General features: G+C 51.4%; 1 protein-coding gene across 4 annotated transcripts; it reads right to left on the bottom strand.

The window, feature by feature from the left end:
- Positions 1–325: 325 nt before the first annotated feature.
- SV2A (synaptic vesicle glycoprotein 2A) lies at positions 326–14,530 on the bottom strand. Of its 4 annotated transcripts, XM_060139086.1 has the most exons (14): positions 14,405–14,473; positions 11,795–11,930; positions 9,686–10,655; positions 8,199–8,379; positions 7,225–7,376; positions 6,979–7,112; positions 6,224–6,313; positions 5,874–5,984; positions 5,597–5,685; positions 4,758–4,922; positions 4,414–4,547; positions 3,345–3,551; positions 2,597–2,756; positions 326–2,177 (listed from the first exon to the last, which is right to left on the bottom strand). In XM_060139086.1, exons 3-14 carry the CDS (start codon positions 10,305–10,307, stop codon positions 1,994–1,996), a joined length of 2,229 nt encoding a protein of 742 aa, XP_059995069.1. In that variant the 5' UTR covers positions 10,308–10,655; positions 11,795–11,930; positions 14,405–14,473; the 3' UTR covers positions 326–1,993. The 4 variants fall into 4 exon arrangements, with proteins under 4 accessions (XP_059995069.1, XP_059995068.1, XP_059995070.1 ...); XM_060139085.1 differs by lacking the exon at positions 11,795–11,930 and having other exon boundaries at positions 14,405–14,530; XM_060139087.1 differs by lacking the exons at positions 5,874–5,984; positions 11,795–11,930 and having other exon boundaries at positions 14,405–14,530.
- Between the last annotated feature and the right edge of the window lie 2,333 nt (positions 14,531–16,863).

Here is a 16,863-nt window from a genome sequence, read left to right as displayed (position 1 = left end):
ATATACCTATTGGTCATTTTATGTCTTATTTGGGAAAATGGCTATTCGAGTCCTTAGCCCATTTTTTAATTAGGTTATTAGTTTTTTTGCTATTGAGTTGTAGGACATTACCCCAAGTTTTCAAAACTAGGAGACTGAGGGGGTGCTCCATCTGTAGAAGTGGAAAGGTCAGGATAGAGAGGCCAACTCAGGAAGTAAATGTGATGCATCATGTTACTCTGGCCTTCAGTTTAGAGAGAGAGGAGTTGTTTTTCCATCTCACGTCTTCCCCTCCCAGGACTGTCTCAGAGTTGGACGTAGGTGGAGGCAAAGAAGCAGACATAGATTTTAAGGATTTGTTTCCTTTTTATTTTTCATCAATATTTTCATTTTTTACATCAACAGAGTTGGGTTTAGGGTTCCCCAGGAAAGTAAGGGAGATGGATGGGTCCCTCCAGGGGGTTGCAGGGGAGAGGGCTGCGTCCAGCAAGTGAAGGGTGAGGGAAGAGGGCACACACTCATACACTGGGCACTGGAGAAGGCAGTCCTTTGAGCACAGACATCAAAGAGTTAAACAGTCACCACCTGGTTCATTGTTACAAAATGGGAGTGACCATAGGGTGGGGGGCACCAGACGCGGCATGAGGAGGGTGAATTTGGATTTTCTTTTTTTATTGTTGTTTTCACTTTTTTCCTTTTAACTTTTTTTTAACATTTACAAACAGCTAAAAACTATGACACATCACAGCTACGGTGGGGGAAAGGGGGCACCAAAGAAAGCAGCCACACAGAGTAGGGTGGGGCAGGGGCAGCTTAGCCTACAGGGGCTGTCCTGTGGAAAGGGTGAGATGAGGAGACTGAGGCTTCTGGTCCCTGCATTAGGAGTCCCTGGCTTACTGCCTAACCTCTTCCCACTTTACAGGAGTTGCTGGGAAGGCCCCAGTTCCTGCCCCGCCCCAGCTCCTTGTGCTTTTGATCTGCTGGTTGGACCATATGACTGGTTTCTTTCCCTCCACTGCTCCCCTGCCTGTGAGGGGACAGGTTGGAGGTGGGAGGGCTTCTGTGCTGTGCCTGTCTGTGCTATAGTGGGTAGAGCCTCTCATTCCAGAGGAGGCCTGTGCTTCTTGAGAGGAGGGGAGGAGATGGACCTTGTCAGGTGCCCTCAGCTCTCCCTAGACTGTGGGATTCTTATCCCAGCCTGGCCTAGGGCTCCTCCCACCCAGGCCCGGCACAGAAACAAGATTAGGGGAGGTACTGGGGGAGGCAGGGTTGTGTGTGTGTCCACTGAAGTTACCCTTGGCTTGTATCTGAGGACAGCATAACGACACCCCCACCTCACAGCACGCACACACACACATAAATGTACACAAGCACTCACACACACAGTCCTGCTGAGCTGCCTCAGAACTTAATATATAAATAAATAAGAATCAGAAAGCTAATTTCATAAAATTCAGGCTTCTTACTTGTAGCCCAAATTGAGAAGGAAATGGAGGCTAGGGGGCTGAGGTTTATTGCTACTCCCCCAGCATCCAACAGGAGGCGTGAGAGGGCACTTTACGCGCTTACGACTCTAAGTTCTTTTGGTCCGTGGTCTACACTAGGCCCCTGCCGCCGGCATAGCCACACGCCTGTGCTTTCACCAGGGCCCAGGCAGAGGGAATGAGGGGGAAGGCAGGAAGCCTGTTCTAGAGTCCCAGGCGCCAGGAAGAGCAAGGGCCTCTCTCCAACACTGGGGAGAAGTGTGGGGCCAAGCCTTCTCTTGGGCAAAGTCACGGGTGGGAGGAGGTGGGGGACAGGGCTGCACCCCAAACCTGGGATGGAGGAGCCTTCCCTGTAGTCCCTGCCCACGGGGTCACGCACGTGCACACACATACACACGAACACACGGCTAAGACACCAAACAGGAGCGGGGAATGAGGGCTCTTTGTGGCCAGGATGGCAGGGCAGGGAAGGGGAAGAAGGAATTGTTGGTCTCACAGTGTGCCTGCCACCCCCGAAGCCCCAGAGACTCTCACTGCAGCACCTGCCCCCGCGTCTCAGGCAGCTTCAGGGCCAGAGAACTACCAAGGGCAAGAGCAGCTGAGGCAAAGAGGATGGGGGCGGCCTTGGTGATTCCCACAAAGGATGTGAAGATGCTGATCCCCAGCACAGCTGCCAGCTTACACAGAGCATTCAGGAAGCCGAAGGCTGTGGTCCTGCTCAGGAGTCCCCCAGCGCAGCACGCAGGATGCAGGGGCCCGGCCCAGGAGGGAGACAAAGGGAAGAGGCATGGGAGGGTTTGTGGGGGAAGGGTGGGTAGGTGGGAAAGTGAAGGAGAGACGGCAGGCAGTGTCCAAGAGGAAGAGGAAAGATGGAGAGATTAGAGAGGTGAGGGATGCACATCAGGGAATACAGATAAATTGGGAGGCAAGGGGGAAAGGACACCAAAAAATTAAGTTAAGACTTCAAGGAGTGAATATAAAAGCTACCAACTTGTAGAGGAGAAACTCAAGGGGAATATGTACCCTTTTACCCCTAAAGATGCCTTTCCCAATCAGCCCCCTTCCTCACCCCTTTTCTGTCCTGTCCTGTGAGCACTAAACCTGCTGCCCTGCCCCTACCACACTCCAACTACCTCTTGTCCGAGGGGTAGAGTTCAACAGTCAACACGTCCAGCGCGTTCCAGGATGCAATGCTGACCCCCCCAAAAAGGCAGAGCAGAGCAATCATGGCTGACTCGCTGTTCCCAAAAGACAGGAAGAAGCAGGAGACACAGGACATCACGCTGGAGCCAGCTAGAGCCGGGGAAGGAGAAAGCAGCATGAGCCTGGCCACAGCCCACACTGTCCTGTCGACCAGTGTTGAGCGCAGCCCAGGATGAGACTCTCTTTTTGCCAAGGTACCCAAAAGAAAGGCTTTCCACTCATCCCCAACCTCCCTTAAAATTGTCTTATTAACAATTCAGTACCAACCATTTCTTCAGTGCAGGCTATGGGCCAAGCAACTTGATGGTTTACACGCATTGCTAATAAGGCAACCTCATGAGACAGGTACTATCATCACCCCCATGTTGCAGATGAGACAGCTGGGCTCATAGAGGTAAAGTGACTTGCCCAAGGTGGAGCTGAGATTCAAAACAGATGACCTCAAAGCCTGTGCCCTGAACTTGCTATTCTGCCTACCTCCTACCCCCAGAAGAGCTTCCCCACCAGACCCCTCCCTGTCCTGCAGCCACCCCCAGGCAGAAGACGTGAGAGACAGAACCTTCTATCTTAGCTTCTGGCTAAGCTTTCCACAGACTAAGCTGAGAAGCCCAGTGACAGCCTTCCCCTTCCCCCAGCCCCCTAAACAGTTCCGACACACCACCAGCCTCCCCGCCTTACCAAGCATCCGGAGCCTGCCAATCTTGTCCATGAGCAGGGCAGACACAATGTTCCCAGGAAGCACAGCCAGCGTCCCCAAGAAGCTGACGAAATACACCATGTAGGCGCCTTCACCTGTCCCTGTCACGTCCAGTGGGCAGCCCTCCTTGTTGTGCAGGAATGTGCTGTTCACCAGACGGCTGTTCACAAACTTGTACTCAAACAAGTCTGGGGGCAAAGGCCAAGACAGGCGGACAGGGCAGATGTGAGAGGGAGGCTGCTACTGCTTATGCCCAGGGCTCTGCCTTTGAGGGGTTTAGCTGGGATGGCTCTCAGAATCATTCAGGACACTCATGGCAAAGCATCAGATAACATCACCATATGAACTAGAACTCTTTACAGCACAAAATGACCACAGTCTACCAAATGAAACAGTGTGGCTGGCTGTTTCCCAGTTTTCTCATTAACAGTGTCTGCTTCTTTCCCATTCATTCTTTTTGTCTGCTCTAGCTGACTACAAGCAGTAGCAGTGCCATGAATTTAGGATAAATTAATGAGCAAAATATTAAAAATCATTAAAAATCCTATCTATTATTTTTTCCTGCAAGGTGGAAAAACTCACCCAGTACTCCATTTAGAGGTGGGAAACCTCAGTCTAGCTCACAAAACCAGCCTTTCATGTGCATACAGTTTGAGAATCACTATTAAAGAAATGGATTAAGGCACTGACTCCCTTTTTTCCACCAAATATCCCTTTTATTGTTTTTCTGTTTCCCAAGGACACTGTTTTGAATGATTTTTGCCCTCTTCAAAAATGCATTAATATCACCACACTGAGCTGTTTCAATTCTAGCCAAAGGCAAAGAAACCTGCTGTTTTTGTCAAATGTTCTATTTATCACAGAAAAATGTTCAATTTCCATTAGATTTTTGTAATTATTGGTAGTAGCTAATAGGCCCCCATACCACCTCCAAGGCTCCAGAGAGCTCAGCTTGAGAACAGTGAGTTAGGAAATGAAGAAGGCTCCTTTTCCCTGGCGCAAGATCCACCCAACCCTTTAGTCTGTCAGCCACTAGCCACCCCACCTTACCAGTGTTATAGAACACGGTGTTGATGAACGTGCAGTTGCGGAAGAAAGTGTTGCTGGATGTGACATCCTCAAAATAACACTCCTCAAATAGGGAGTCCTCAAAGGACACTGACTTCAGACGCAGCCCAATAAACCTGTAAGGCCAGGATGATGAGAGCCACTTTCCCCTCATCCTTAAACCCTCCTCCAAGACTCAGTTCCTTAGTGAAGTAACAGGAAGCTGCAGCGCTGAGGAGAACCACGGCTCCTTGCCCCCAAACACCTTGTCTCCAAATCCCCAGACTCACAAAGGAGGCAAAGGGTAGAAGGGGTGGAAGGAGTGAAGTGCAGAGGTCCCCACATACTTGTCATTGAAGTACTGTCCCCCTCGGTGGATCTGATTCTCCAGGGTGAAGTTAAAAGTCACATGCTCTACACGTTCCCCAGGGAACACTTTGGTGCGAGCTGCATAGTCCACTGCTTGGAGATGGCGGATCATGTCGGGAAACCAGACAGTCAGGCCATAGTAGCTGAAGAGTCAAGGGCAATGGAATCAGACAGGGCTCCAGCATCAGGGCCACGCAGTCCAGCAGGAGGGCGAAATAGAGTCAGCTCATGTTAGGACCTTGCTCACCTCCCCAGCCTCATCTCCCACCTCATCTCATCTTTCACCAATTGCTGTGGTTCTGGGGGACTTCAGGTTCTTCTAACCCTCCCACCATATTATTTCTTACCTCCCAGGCATTTGCTCTTCCTTCTGTTTAAAACAGTCTCCCCATCCCACCCTCAGCCTATCTAACTCCTATTCATCCTTTAGGACTTAGATCCCCTCCCCAGCCCACCCCAGATCTGGGCTGGAAAGCCTGCTCATGTGTTCCAGAAGCACTTCCCCCACCGTGGCACCCATCACACTGCTTTACAGCTAGTTTTCTCTAGCTCCTGGACCAAAATGTAAACTCCATGAGGACTGGGACCACATCTATTCCATCGCATCAGAGTACCTGGCACAGAACAGAAATTAATACTGTTCAGCCTGTGATATGTTTGTTGGATTAATGAGTGAAGTATAGGGTGGAGGATAAGAGGGGCTCTGAAAAGCACCTTCCTCATTATTCACCCCCTTCACTTCCATTTTCTCCACCTCCCTCCCAACCCACAAACCATCACATCCCCCACATACCACCCGTCCCACCCACCTCCTCACCTGAACGACATGGTGAACCACACACCCATCATCATCAGAGTGATGCGGCGATATTCTGGACCAAAACAGGAGAGGAAATTCCCCCAAACCTAGGTGGAACAGGACAAAGCCAGACAGTGGCTGCCAGCCAGTAGTTTTAGCACCTAAAGATCCCCATTCTTCTGCCCTACCACCTCCCTTCAGTTCACGCATCACCCCCACACCCAGGCTCAAGCTCTGCCTTCCTCTCCATCTCTCCCACTCCCTTCTTTCTTTCCACCATCCCATACCCCATTACCTGCCCTCCCAGGCTCAAGGCCCGGACCCCCCAGCGCTGGTACCAGGTCCCTGTGTCTGACTGAATCTCAATCAGCTCATCCTCCTGATGAATTGTCTTAATGTGGGTTACCTAGGGTCAAGAGAAGGAGCGAGCAGTCACACAGTCTGTACTTTCCACCCCTTCCAGGTACCTCAGTTTCTCCCGCAGTAGCAAAATGGGAGGCAGGAGGTGGACATGATACCCTGAGGGATCTCGCTGAGGGAGAGTGTGGCCAGAGCTGCCTAGGAAGGTGGGTGGGGACTGCGGGAGGTATCCAAAGAGGGGCCAGGTGGGGGCTTGGAGGACTGAGGGGGAGGACTGTGGCTTACTGAGAAGACTCGCTCAGGATGCCCCTTGGCTCGCATGTTGGTGTCATGGACCTGCTTCAGTACCATCCAGGCCTCATCATGTTTCCCGTTCTAGAGCCACAGACACAATCCCCACATCCAGGTTAGCCCCTCCCTGACCCAGGGTTATAGACCCCCTCCCTCAACCTGGCTTATGGGATCACAGGACACAAAAAGGCTCCTACCCCCAACCCCTATGTGCCCCTATGTGACCTATGGGCACATCCATCATCCACTCTGAAAGAGCCCAAGCGGGAGTACAGCAAGATATCATCAGACTTGGGTAAGAGTGGGGGAATCCAGGGTCCTAACCCAGGTCTTAGGGAATCCCCTGGTCCAATGGAAAGAGAAAACTGAAAACAAGGGAAATGATGATGGTGGGCAAGCATGTAGTCAGAGAAGGGGCAGCATCCTAACCCTGCTGGATCAAGATAAAGTTGGAGGGGGAAGGAGTAGGCAGTAGATCCTCTTTTGAACTGTAAAGTCAGGGCCAGGGCCAGGACCTCTGCCTGCAAAACCTTAAGCCACCCATGGTTGAGCAGGTCCCATGGTTTCTCCACCCACAGAACTCCTCTGGAAACACATTCTAAGACAAAGGAAGCAAGATAAAGTCCCCCAGACCTTGGACCCTGTGAGGAAGGAAAGCAGCCACATAGGACCAAACCAAACCCACAGTGGGTGTTTGAATACAGGAGCCCCTGCTGCCCTTCCCCCAGGCCAGCCCCCGCCGCATTCACCTCCAGGAAGAAACGGGGGCTCTCTGGCTGTGTGGTCAGAGCCCCAATGGCAAACACAGAAGGAAAGGCGCAGACGAGGACAAAGACCCTCCAGCTGTGGAACTGGTAAGCGGACCCCATCTGAAAGCTCCACCCTGGCAGGGACAGAGTCACAGCATCAGCAGAGAGGCCAGAGGCTGGAAGGTCCTACCACAGGGAGCACAGGAGAGGAGGGAGTCTGGGGTGCATCTTCTGGGGGCTGCTCACCGTAGTGGGGGATGATGGCCCAAGCCATAGCAGCTGCGTACACTCCACCAATCATCCAAAACATGCAGAGCCAGCTCAAATGCTCCCCACGTTTCTCCTGGGCCAGAAACTCCGAAAAATAGGAGAAGACGATGGGGATGGACCCTCCAATCCTGGAGGGCATTGCAAGAATCCAGCATTGGAAAATGGCCATATTCTTGATCCCCTCCCTGCCCCACTGCTCTGGATCCCCAAGTCCCTTTCATCTTCCGGACCTTTTAAAGAGACTCTTTCTCACACGTGCCCTATAAGCTCCCTCACCACCAGCCATCAAGCACTCATCCTTGGGAATCTGGAAAACAGGCAGGCAGGTCTCGGGGAATGGGAAGGAACAAACATTGAATGTTGAAGATGACTACAGAGTTGGAAGGAAGGGAATATAATTACAGAAAAGAAGGGAAATCCCCAAAGGAAAAAGAGCAAAGAGGCAACTGAGGGCACATATATGGGAGCAGGCCAGAAAAGAGCTTGGAGACAATGCAGAGAGTACATGCAGGTGGCTGAGGAAGTGTAGGAGTTGGGTGGGTCAGGACTTCAGAGTTCTGGCAGGTGGGGGTATTGACAAGGTCTGTTACTGAATGTAGGAAATATTTAGACTCTGGGAAGGGGATAACTCAAGGGTCCACAGGTACCCAGGGGTGAAGCTGAGACCCACTAGGCCTCTTCATGGAGCCAGGCTCAGAATGGAACTAAAGCATAGGGTGGAAGACTCAGGAGTGAACCACACATGGAATGGCATTCTGGACAGGCAGTAGACAGGTCCTGGACAGGGAGAAGCTGGCCTGAAGATGGTGGGAAGAGGAAGGAATTCATTCATTCAACTCACACATATTTGAGGTGCATCTGGTGTGCCTGGCACTGTGCTGGGCCCTAGAGATACAACAGTGACCAAGACCCAGCCCTGCTCTCCAGGGGCTTAGGAAGTGGACACTCACCCGACGCCAGAAAGGAGGCGGCAGAAAAGGAAAGTGCCATAACCCTGGACGAAAGATGAGAAAAAGGCGAAGACGCTGTTGACTGAGAGCGATATGAGCAGACATTGTCTTCGACCCAGCCGATCAGCCAGCCCTCCCCAGAGGAAGGCTCCCACCATCATGCCCAGGTAGACAATGAGGCCTGGAAGGAGGAAAACAGGGGCAGAAGGGGTATGAGCAGACACATTTCAATTCTTCCACTTGCCAAATATTTAAATGAGCTGAAACTGCAGGAGCATGGATGGAGGATCTGAAGGCCCTCTAGAAGCTAAGTCTACCCAGAGATGAGAGCAAGTGAGAGAAGATGAATTATGTGAGCAAAAATGGAAGGCCATCTCTGCAGGCCAGGGGTTCAAAGGCAGGGATGCAGGTATGGGAGATCCCTAGAATTCTCCTCTTTCTTTCCCTCATTCCTTCTTGCTCGCTCTTACTTCTCACTCTCTTGCTGTCACGCACACACATGTACACGCACACACATACATGACACCCCCATCTCTGGCTTGCCTGGAATGAGGAATGGATCTGCCTAGATTCTCAGACCCTCCCAGGGTCCCCTCTATTCTCTCTGCCGTGATGCCCTCAAAGCAGCCAAGAGGTGTCTCTTATGTTTCCTGGGAAAGAAGCTCCATTGCTTCAATCTTCCCAGGAAATCCCATGCACAAAATCCATCCTTTACTCTTTCCAGCTCCAATACTTCTGGTCCTAAAACTCTCCTGTTTCTTACTTCCTTCATAAAATCAGAGTTGGAATTGATCTTAAAAGTCATCTACTCCAAACTCTACATTTTACCCAGGCCCAAGCCAAGCCCCAGGGAGAAGGGAACTGCCCAAGATCTCACGGCAACTTGGCGACAGAGCAAGACCTGATCCCTTCTGAGTGAATCTAGGGGACTTCCTCCCTCTGGGTCCCCATCAGGAAGGGCCATTAAAGACCAATCGCTGGCCCCTGAACACTCCCAAGGCTAACCAAGAGCAAGTGTGAACAGCTTCTCTGGCTGAAGGCCGAGGATTCTTCCCCTCCCCCGACCACCCCAAACTGACTCTCCTCATGTAAACCAAGGAATTTGGATACTGACTTCTTGTTCCCCCCAAAAGGGGAATGGATCAGGATAACAAGAGGGAAGGCTCTGAAGAAACATTAAATGGGGGCCCATCCCACCATGGCCACCTCCTGCAGAACTAAGCAGACCACCACCCAACCACTGGCCCAAGCCCCAGCCCAGCTGCCCTCCCTCAGGCCTCTCTTGCATAAGCAACCTCACCATGACCCAACCCCCAGAGGAGGGGGTGGGGGTGGAGAGTTTGCAGAGGAACCCTGAACCCTCTGGGGACATCTTGGGAGCAGGGTCCTTGGGAGCCCAGTGGTGAGGACAGGAGCAGTTCTCAGGAACAGGAGTGTTTCCAGAGTTTGGGGCAGGACAGGGCTAGAGTGCTCGTTGAGAATCTTACCCAGCATGCCTTTGTTGGAGTCAGACAGGCACATGTCTTTCTCAGCACTGGGCAGCACGAAGCCCACCACAAAGACCTCGACACCATCAGCCATCAGCGCCAGACCAAGCACGAAATACAGTGTCCACTGGAAGCGGCCATGGCCACACTCCCGTAGGATGGCTTCATACTGCTGGGCCAGTTCTTCCCGTTCTTTCCGCCGCTGTGCCTCTCCGCGGCCCCCAGGGGGGCCCTCCCCATCACCCAAGCCCCCCCTCACTCCAGCCAGGGGTGCCCCATCTGCCATCCGCTCGCCTTTGCCCCCAGACTCTGCATGGGGGATGCCCTGATATTCCCCCTCATAGATCTCATCATCCTCGTCATGGCCCTCAGTGGCATCACTAGATGCGCCACCTTCCTCCTCATCCTGGGCCCCTTCCCCGCGGTAATAGCCGTCAGCAGTGGCAGGGAAGTCATCATCATCGTCCTCCTCCTCAAAGCGGGAGTAGGATCTCCGGGAATATTCATCCTGGACTCTGTCCAAGCCCTTCACCACCTTCTTGGCTGCGTGCTTCTTGACTTCCTTGGCAATGTCTTTGGCCCCACGGATGAAAGCTGCCCGGTCTCTGAAACCCTCTTCCATGATGGGGCTTTGGGAATACTTCACCAGATTTCCTACACTCCTTATTCAGATTTTGCTCAAGGACTTGTGGAGTCAGAAAGACCCCGTCCCCCTGTTACTTAGATGAAGTGTGTTCGAGTATCTTTGGGCACAGAATAGGAGAATATAGGGCTTGGCCAGTGTGTGTTTAGGAGGGGAAAGGAGGGAGAGGAGCTTTGGCCCACACCCACTTCAGTTGGGTGCATTGGGAAGGGAGAAGGAGAGAGGGGGAACAGGAAGGGGAGGGGGAGCCAGGTTGCAGAGGCTAAGCTGGGGAGCCAGGATAACTCAGAAAAGGCTGCTACTTCTCTTCCAGGAGCTTCTGGAGATCTAGAAAAAAATAAGAGGGAGAAAAAGGAGGTTGTGAGGCATAAGACACTGAAGAAGGCCAACAAAGAGCTCCTGCTGACACAGAGCCCCACCTGGGCCATGTGTTACAGAGATGGTCTCCTTGCCTCAAGTCCCACTCGGTAAAAAGGGATGACTACCTGGGCCTACTACGGGCCATTCAGTATAAGCCCCCTTACTTTGACCTTGGAGACTAGACCCACGGGATTTGCTCCAAAGTTACAGTCATCGACCCAGAGCCCTTCTCACGACCCCCTGCCCCACATCAAGATCAGACCTTTTGCTTTACCACCAACCTGCCAAGAACACCAGAGGAAATAGAGAAGCCAGAACTCCCTACTCCAGTCTGGTCTGGGTTTCTTACTGGGGGGAGCTTGGGGAGAAGGTAGAGAAGGAGCACTGAGTCCTCCAACCTGTTGCCTTCAGCCCACGGATGGCATCTGAAGGTGGGGCTTCCACAGTCCTTCCCTCAGGTTTCATGCTTATAGGCCTCACAGGGAGGGGTCTTCTCCCAACATAGCTCAGTGGGTGAAAGCTCAGCTTCCAGAGTCAGACACACTTGGGTTTGACTTCCTGCTTCAGCACTTACTAGCTAAGTGACCATGGGCATGTCTCTGAACCTCCAAACCTTAGTTACCTCTTATTTAAGCAGGGAAAAGTAAGGATTAAATGATATAATGTGTGTAAGCTCTTTACCATAATACCTGGCACGTAAAAATTGATGAATAAATATTAGTTATTACTCTTCACAGTGATAATAATGTACGGAGATGCCCTCTACTCCTTCACAAGATGCCAGAACAAAAGCCCTGTGGGTGCTCCTAAGGGTGAGCAACAGAAAGGGATACTGGCAAGGAGAAAGCTGGTTCAGTGCAAAGCACATGACAGTTCCACGACATAAGTTGAAATCCCAGCTCTGCCATTTACTAACTGATCTTGAGAAGGTCACTTAACATCTCTAAGCCTCAGAGTCCTTATATTTAAACTGGGGATAACAATCTCTATTTCTCCAAGCTGATGTGAGAATTTAGTCTCACAACAGACATTCTATTAGTTTCCTTCCTTCCTATTAGATTGAAAAATGTGAAAGAAGCAACAAGGGCAAAGCAGGGGAGTCATACTTGGATGCTACTGTATCCTCCCAAAACAGAGTCCCAAGACCCCTCTGTCTGTGTGCAAACGAATTCCAGCAGCTGGACCCACACTGTCTCCCTCCAGACAAACAATGGAAGACTCACAAAAAGGGAGATCCGGAACCTAAGGTCATGGAAAAAAAGGCAGATCAAAATCTAAGAAAGAGGTGATGACTGGCTATTGCCACCTTCCTTCAGGATGTCATAAATAGGCCCCCCTTTCACTAGTGGGGGTGGGAGTGGAAATGACTGATCAAACACATACATTTCCAACATGGGGGTCTAAGGTCTATAGTTGCACCTCATTCCCCCATGGCCTCCCTTCCTAATCCCCCTTAATCCTTTCTGCTCCTCCTCCAGGAGTCAAGGAAAAGGGAGTCCATAAATACCGCATTGCGTAGGAGGCTGATGTAGAAGGAAGGGGGCCTTGGACCTCCCCACCATAAAAGTCACCCTCCAGAGGCAGGCATAGGAGAACCTCCTCTTCCTTCATAGAAGCAGAGGAAGCAGGACTAGATTCTGATCAGAGATCATTCCCCTAAAAACATCCTGCCTCCTCCTTCTGCTCCCACCCATCCAGGGCCCTCATTAAATATCACACACACACAGACACACACACACACACACACACACACACACACACACACACACACACACACACACACACACACACACACACACACACACACACACACACACACACACACACACACACACACACACACACACACACACACACACACACACACACACACACACACACACACACACACACTGGCCCTGGCAAAGAGGGTAAGTAATGCTATGTAGTTCAGAAAGAAGCACTGGCAAGCAGAGTCCTACCCCTCAGGTCAGATGTGGGCACTGGACCACGATGACCAGAACCAGTGACCCCTACATCACCTTCTTTTCTTTGCAGTTCAGGACCCAAACCATCCCCCATGAAAGAAAGGGAACAGTGGAATCCCCTTCGTGCATGCGATTTGCTTGCCTCTCCTTTCTTTCCCAACTAGAATCTCCCTCCAAACCCTGAAGGAGGCAGATGGACCCACCAGGAGCCATGCCCCTTGTTTGTTAACACTATCCACCCCTGAGAGGTACGGGAAGGGTAGAGAAGGCCCCCAGAGCCTCAGCAGGATATGATGGCTCAAAAGCCAGCTCCCCCAGGGCCAACAAGCCCAGGAGGTCAGGATGGACAGAAGGAAGACAAATTCTTTGAGCTGGTGAGGAAGTGGTGTTATTTTTAGCCCCCAAAGCAGCACAGGGTGGCTAAGCCTGTGGGAGAGGAGACAGGACTCGGAGAGGTGGGGGTTAAAGGAGACAAGATTCAGGGTTACAGGGCCCTTTAAGGTTGGCTGACTTCACCTGACCGGAAGATGTGCCCAGGAGATTTTCTGCAGAGGATGGAGGGGCGGGGAGACTCTGAGCAAAAGCTTCCTTTCAGGATAACTGAATCAGCCCTGGATAAGTGGAGGAGGGTCCAGAAGCCCCCTCCCCCCCATCAAAACCCCTGACTTTGGAAGCCACCTGGATTTCCCAACCCACCCTAGCCCAGGTGACAAGGTCATCAAGAAGCAGTCACTTATCAAAACATCCATGGAGGGGGAGGCTCTGGAGCACCCCTCCCCATTACAGCTGGGTTATTGAGCCTCGGTCCCCACCCCAGGACAGCCAAGGCTGCACCTCCCCTCCCTACATGCTACCCTAGGGTTAGGAAGATGGAGTATCTGAGGGAAGAAGATCAAGGTGTCAGCTGAGAATGCCCAAGACGGAATACGGAAAGCCAGGGGCACAGGGGGAGAACTCCACACGCACACGCGCAGAGACTGCCCCTGCCATCATCTGTGGTGACCGTCCCCATCCCGTTCCGCTCTGGTGTAAGAGACGAGCCCCTAGAACTGACTGAACCGATTCTCTGAGCGCCTCCCCTCACCCTTGATTCTGCTGCTGGACGAGCGCCTACTCAACACCCCTTCCCCCCAACCCCGGAGCAACTGCCTCCATCCCCCGCCATCCGTGCCCCTCAGCCTATTCATCTACCACCTCTACCTACCCAGCGCTTCCGTTCATCATTCCCTTCCCTCCCTCCTTCTCCTGCCCTTCCTCCAACCCCCCCCCCCCCCCCGCGCAACTCGAGTCCAGGCGCACAGACTGAGGCAGCATCCATTCTCTGGCCCCAGCCAAGGTCATTTATCACTCATGGGGGGAGGCAAGGAGGCGGGGGAAGATGAGTTGGGAATTGGAGTTTGAAGGAACCCTGTTCCACCTTACAACCCCCAGCCCGTTAATATCTGGGGAGGGTAGTAGAGACTTGGTTAAGGTAGAGAAAAACACCCCTCCTCCCTATATATACGTAAATATATGAAATATATATATATACACATACATACACACAATGTTTTTTTTCTCTCCTTCTCTGATCAGCACAGCAACCACAATAAACGTCCATTCAAACCACCACCAATTCCCTCAGCCTTAAAGAGGGACGGTCACCCTTCCCACAAGCAAAGCATCGGAGGATAAAATGGCTGCAAGGCAAGGCGAGGATGCTTCTGCCCGGGGCGGGGTGGAGCCCAGAGACTGAGAGAGGGGTCTTACCTGGGCTGGGTCCCCCGGATAAGGGAGTCCGGGTGAGGGCGGGGGTCCCGGCCGTGGGGCTGGCGGCAGCGGCGACTGCTCCGGGTACCAGGGGAAGCGGCAGCGCAGACCTGCCCCCCAGCAGGCTCCGGCCCCGCCTCCGCCCTCCCCCTCCACCCCCCAGTGCCACTGAGCATCGGGAGAGACCATTGTTGGGGGGGGGGCGGTGGAAGAAGAAAAGAGGATGGGGAGGGACTCGGGGCTCCGCGGAGAAGTGTTGACGGGGCTAGCGGGGCTGTCACAGGGACAGCTGGAGATGACACACAGCCCCTTCTAGTTAAAGACTAAAGGATCTAAGGAAAGTAAAACTGGTATCAGGGAGGCAAGTGGGAAGACAAAAAAGGAGATGGTGAACGAGGAAGCCCCTTCTTCAGCGGCCCAATCCCAGAATGGCAGGACCGACGAATTTCAGGGGCTCTCTCTTCCTTCAGATCGCCTCCCTTCCCCTTCCTCACGGTTCCTAGCCAAACTCCTTTGCACAACCCTCTCCTAAATCTGGAGTGCTCACACTTAAACTTTACCTGGCTGTTTTAGAGGAAGCAGGAATAACAAGGTGTGGTTTCTATCCCGAACTGCCAGAGGCAGAAACTCCTGGATCCCTGCCATCTCCTTCCAGAAACAGTCCAGATTATTTCCAAAGCAGACCTCCCTGTCCTCCATTCTGCTGGCGACAGCAGAGTTTGGAGAAGCTGAAGCGGTTTAACAGGCCTGACCAAGTGGGCATCTCCCTTTCCATTTATTTGCTCCAATGACTCAAAAAAGAACTCCCTCAGTACTCTTCCCCACTTTCTTACTACACACACACACACACACACACACACACACACACACACACACACACACACACACACACACACACACACACACACACACACTCTTACACTTCACACTTCTGCTTCCAGGGCAAGAAGGAGTGAATTGGTTTCAATTCTTTCCTTTATCTTTCCTTTGCCCCTGTACCAGTAACCTGGGCTTAGAGATCCAAGTCATACCACTTGGTGAAATCTTTGCTCCAGAGTGCAGGAGCAGGGTGCTTTGGGGATGTTCATACTGAATGTGTCTACCTATTCTAGGTAAGGTCTTGGGTTATCTACACAGAACACTGACCAGGGGCTCTGACTTGGGTTCTCACTTCCAATAAGCTATGGGCTCTTGGTCCAGTTCTCTGCCTCTCTGAACCTCAGTTTTCTCATCCAATGAGGGTCTTGGACTAGATGCTGTATCGGATCCCTTTTATATTTAATAGTATGTGATTCTGTTCTCCTAAACATGGAGGTTTCAAAATGCTGGGATATGTTACATGGAGAGGGCTGGCAGGCTGTGTCCCAAGCAACCTGACAGATGGCATTTGTGGTGTTGAATTTACCACTGACAAGGATGTGGGCCTTTGGAGTTTCGCATACTCCAAAGCTACATCTTGGAAATACTGTTTTTTGCCAACAAACTTTATAATTTACTAAAATATAAAACCATAATACATAAGCATAATTTACAGTGAGAAATTTAACTGTCACTCAGACTGAAGGAAAACTCATGTCTGCATGTCCAGCACATTTTCTCCCTTAAACCAAATCAGAATAATAATGTCAACATATAAATGCACAATGACATAACTGAACAGGAGTAGTTGTATCTTTAATGGCATCTGGCCATCCCCAGCAAGGAGTCGTGCCAATGGGTTCAGAAAACTCTTCTTTGGCTACGGTTCTCCACCCCTATCTCTTAAGCTATGGGCAGCCTTGCCAATGCTCCTGGACTACTCTAACTCTGCTAGTTAAGGCACTCTTTCCAGGATGGCTCTTGGAAAGGCTGTGCCCACGTGGGCCTCATGGACTCTCCCTTTACTGGCTAGCATTCACTGCTGACCTCTCTTCAGGTTGACATATTCCTTATTGAAATACATTAATATTTTCAATTACGTTATAGCCAAGTCCTGCTGGCAGGGAGCCATCTCTTCTCTTTAAGGTTACTTTGCATACTCTCTACTTACCCATTACTAAAATAGAAATCTTGTACTCTTAGAGAGAAAGGTTGTATATACTTTTCAAGTTCTGAGGAAAGACCATCATTTTTCCCTAGAACCAAGGACCCATGCACCTCACCAGCTACTCCTTCACAGGCCCCTTTTCTGGGTCCATTAACATTAGAGTTCCTTAGGGGCTCAGTCCCGGGCCCGTCTCTGCGTCCACCTACTCTCTCTTCTCCTTGATCACTTCAGGTAGACCCAGGACCTTAATGCTGCCTATATGCTATTAATTCCCACATTTCTATCTCCAGTCCAGACCTTTCCACCAAACTCAGAATCACCATCTGTCAATTCAACATCATCACATGGGTATCTAAAAACCACCTCAAACCTAACAGACCATAAACAAACTTCTGAACGAGTTCCTCATCTTTTTACCAAGGTGTTCAGGCCA

The sequence above is a fragment of the Lagenorhynchus albirostris genome, chromosome 2 (assembly GCF_949774975.1).
Source record: "Lagenorhynchus albirostris chromosome 2, mLagAlb1.1, whole genome shotgun sequence".
Taxonomy (NCBI): Eukaryota; Metazoa; Chordata; class Mammalia; order Artiodactyla; family Delphinidae; genus Lagenorhynchus; species Lagenorhynchus albirostris.
Note: the sequence above shows the minus strand (reverse complement) of the source record. Positions and strands in the feature narration are given on the sequence as shown.

Excerpts from the sequence above, each read along its gene's own strand:
- SV2A (XM_060139085.1), bottom strand. The coding sequence starts at position 10,307 with ATGGAAGAGGGTTTCAGAGACCGGGCAGCTTTCATCCGTGGGGCCAAA. Across the intron at positions 4,923-5,596 it reads TGGTTCACCATGTCGTTCAG|CTACTATGGCCTGACTGTCT; the intron begins GTGAGGAGGTGG and ends TTGACTCTTCAG. Across the intron at positions 2,178-2,596 it reads CTCTACCCCTCGGACAAGAG|GACCACAGCCTTCGGCTTCC; the intron begins GTAGTTGGAGTG and ends ACTCCTGAGCAG.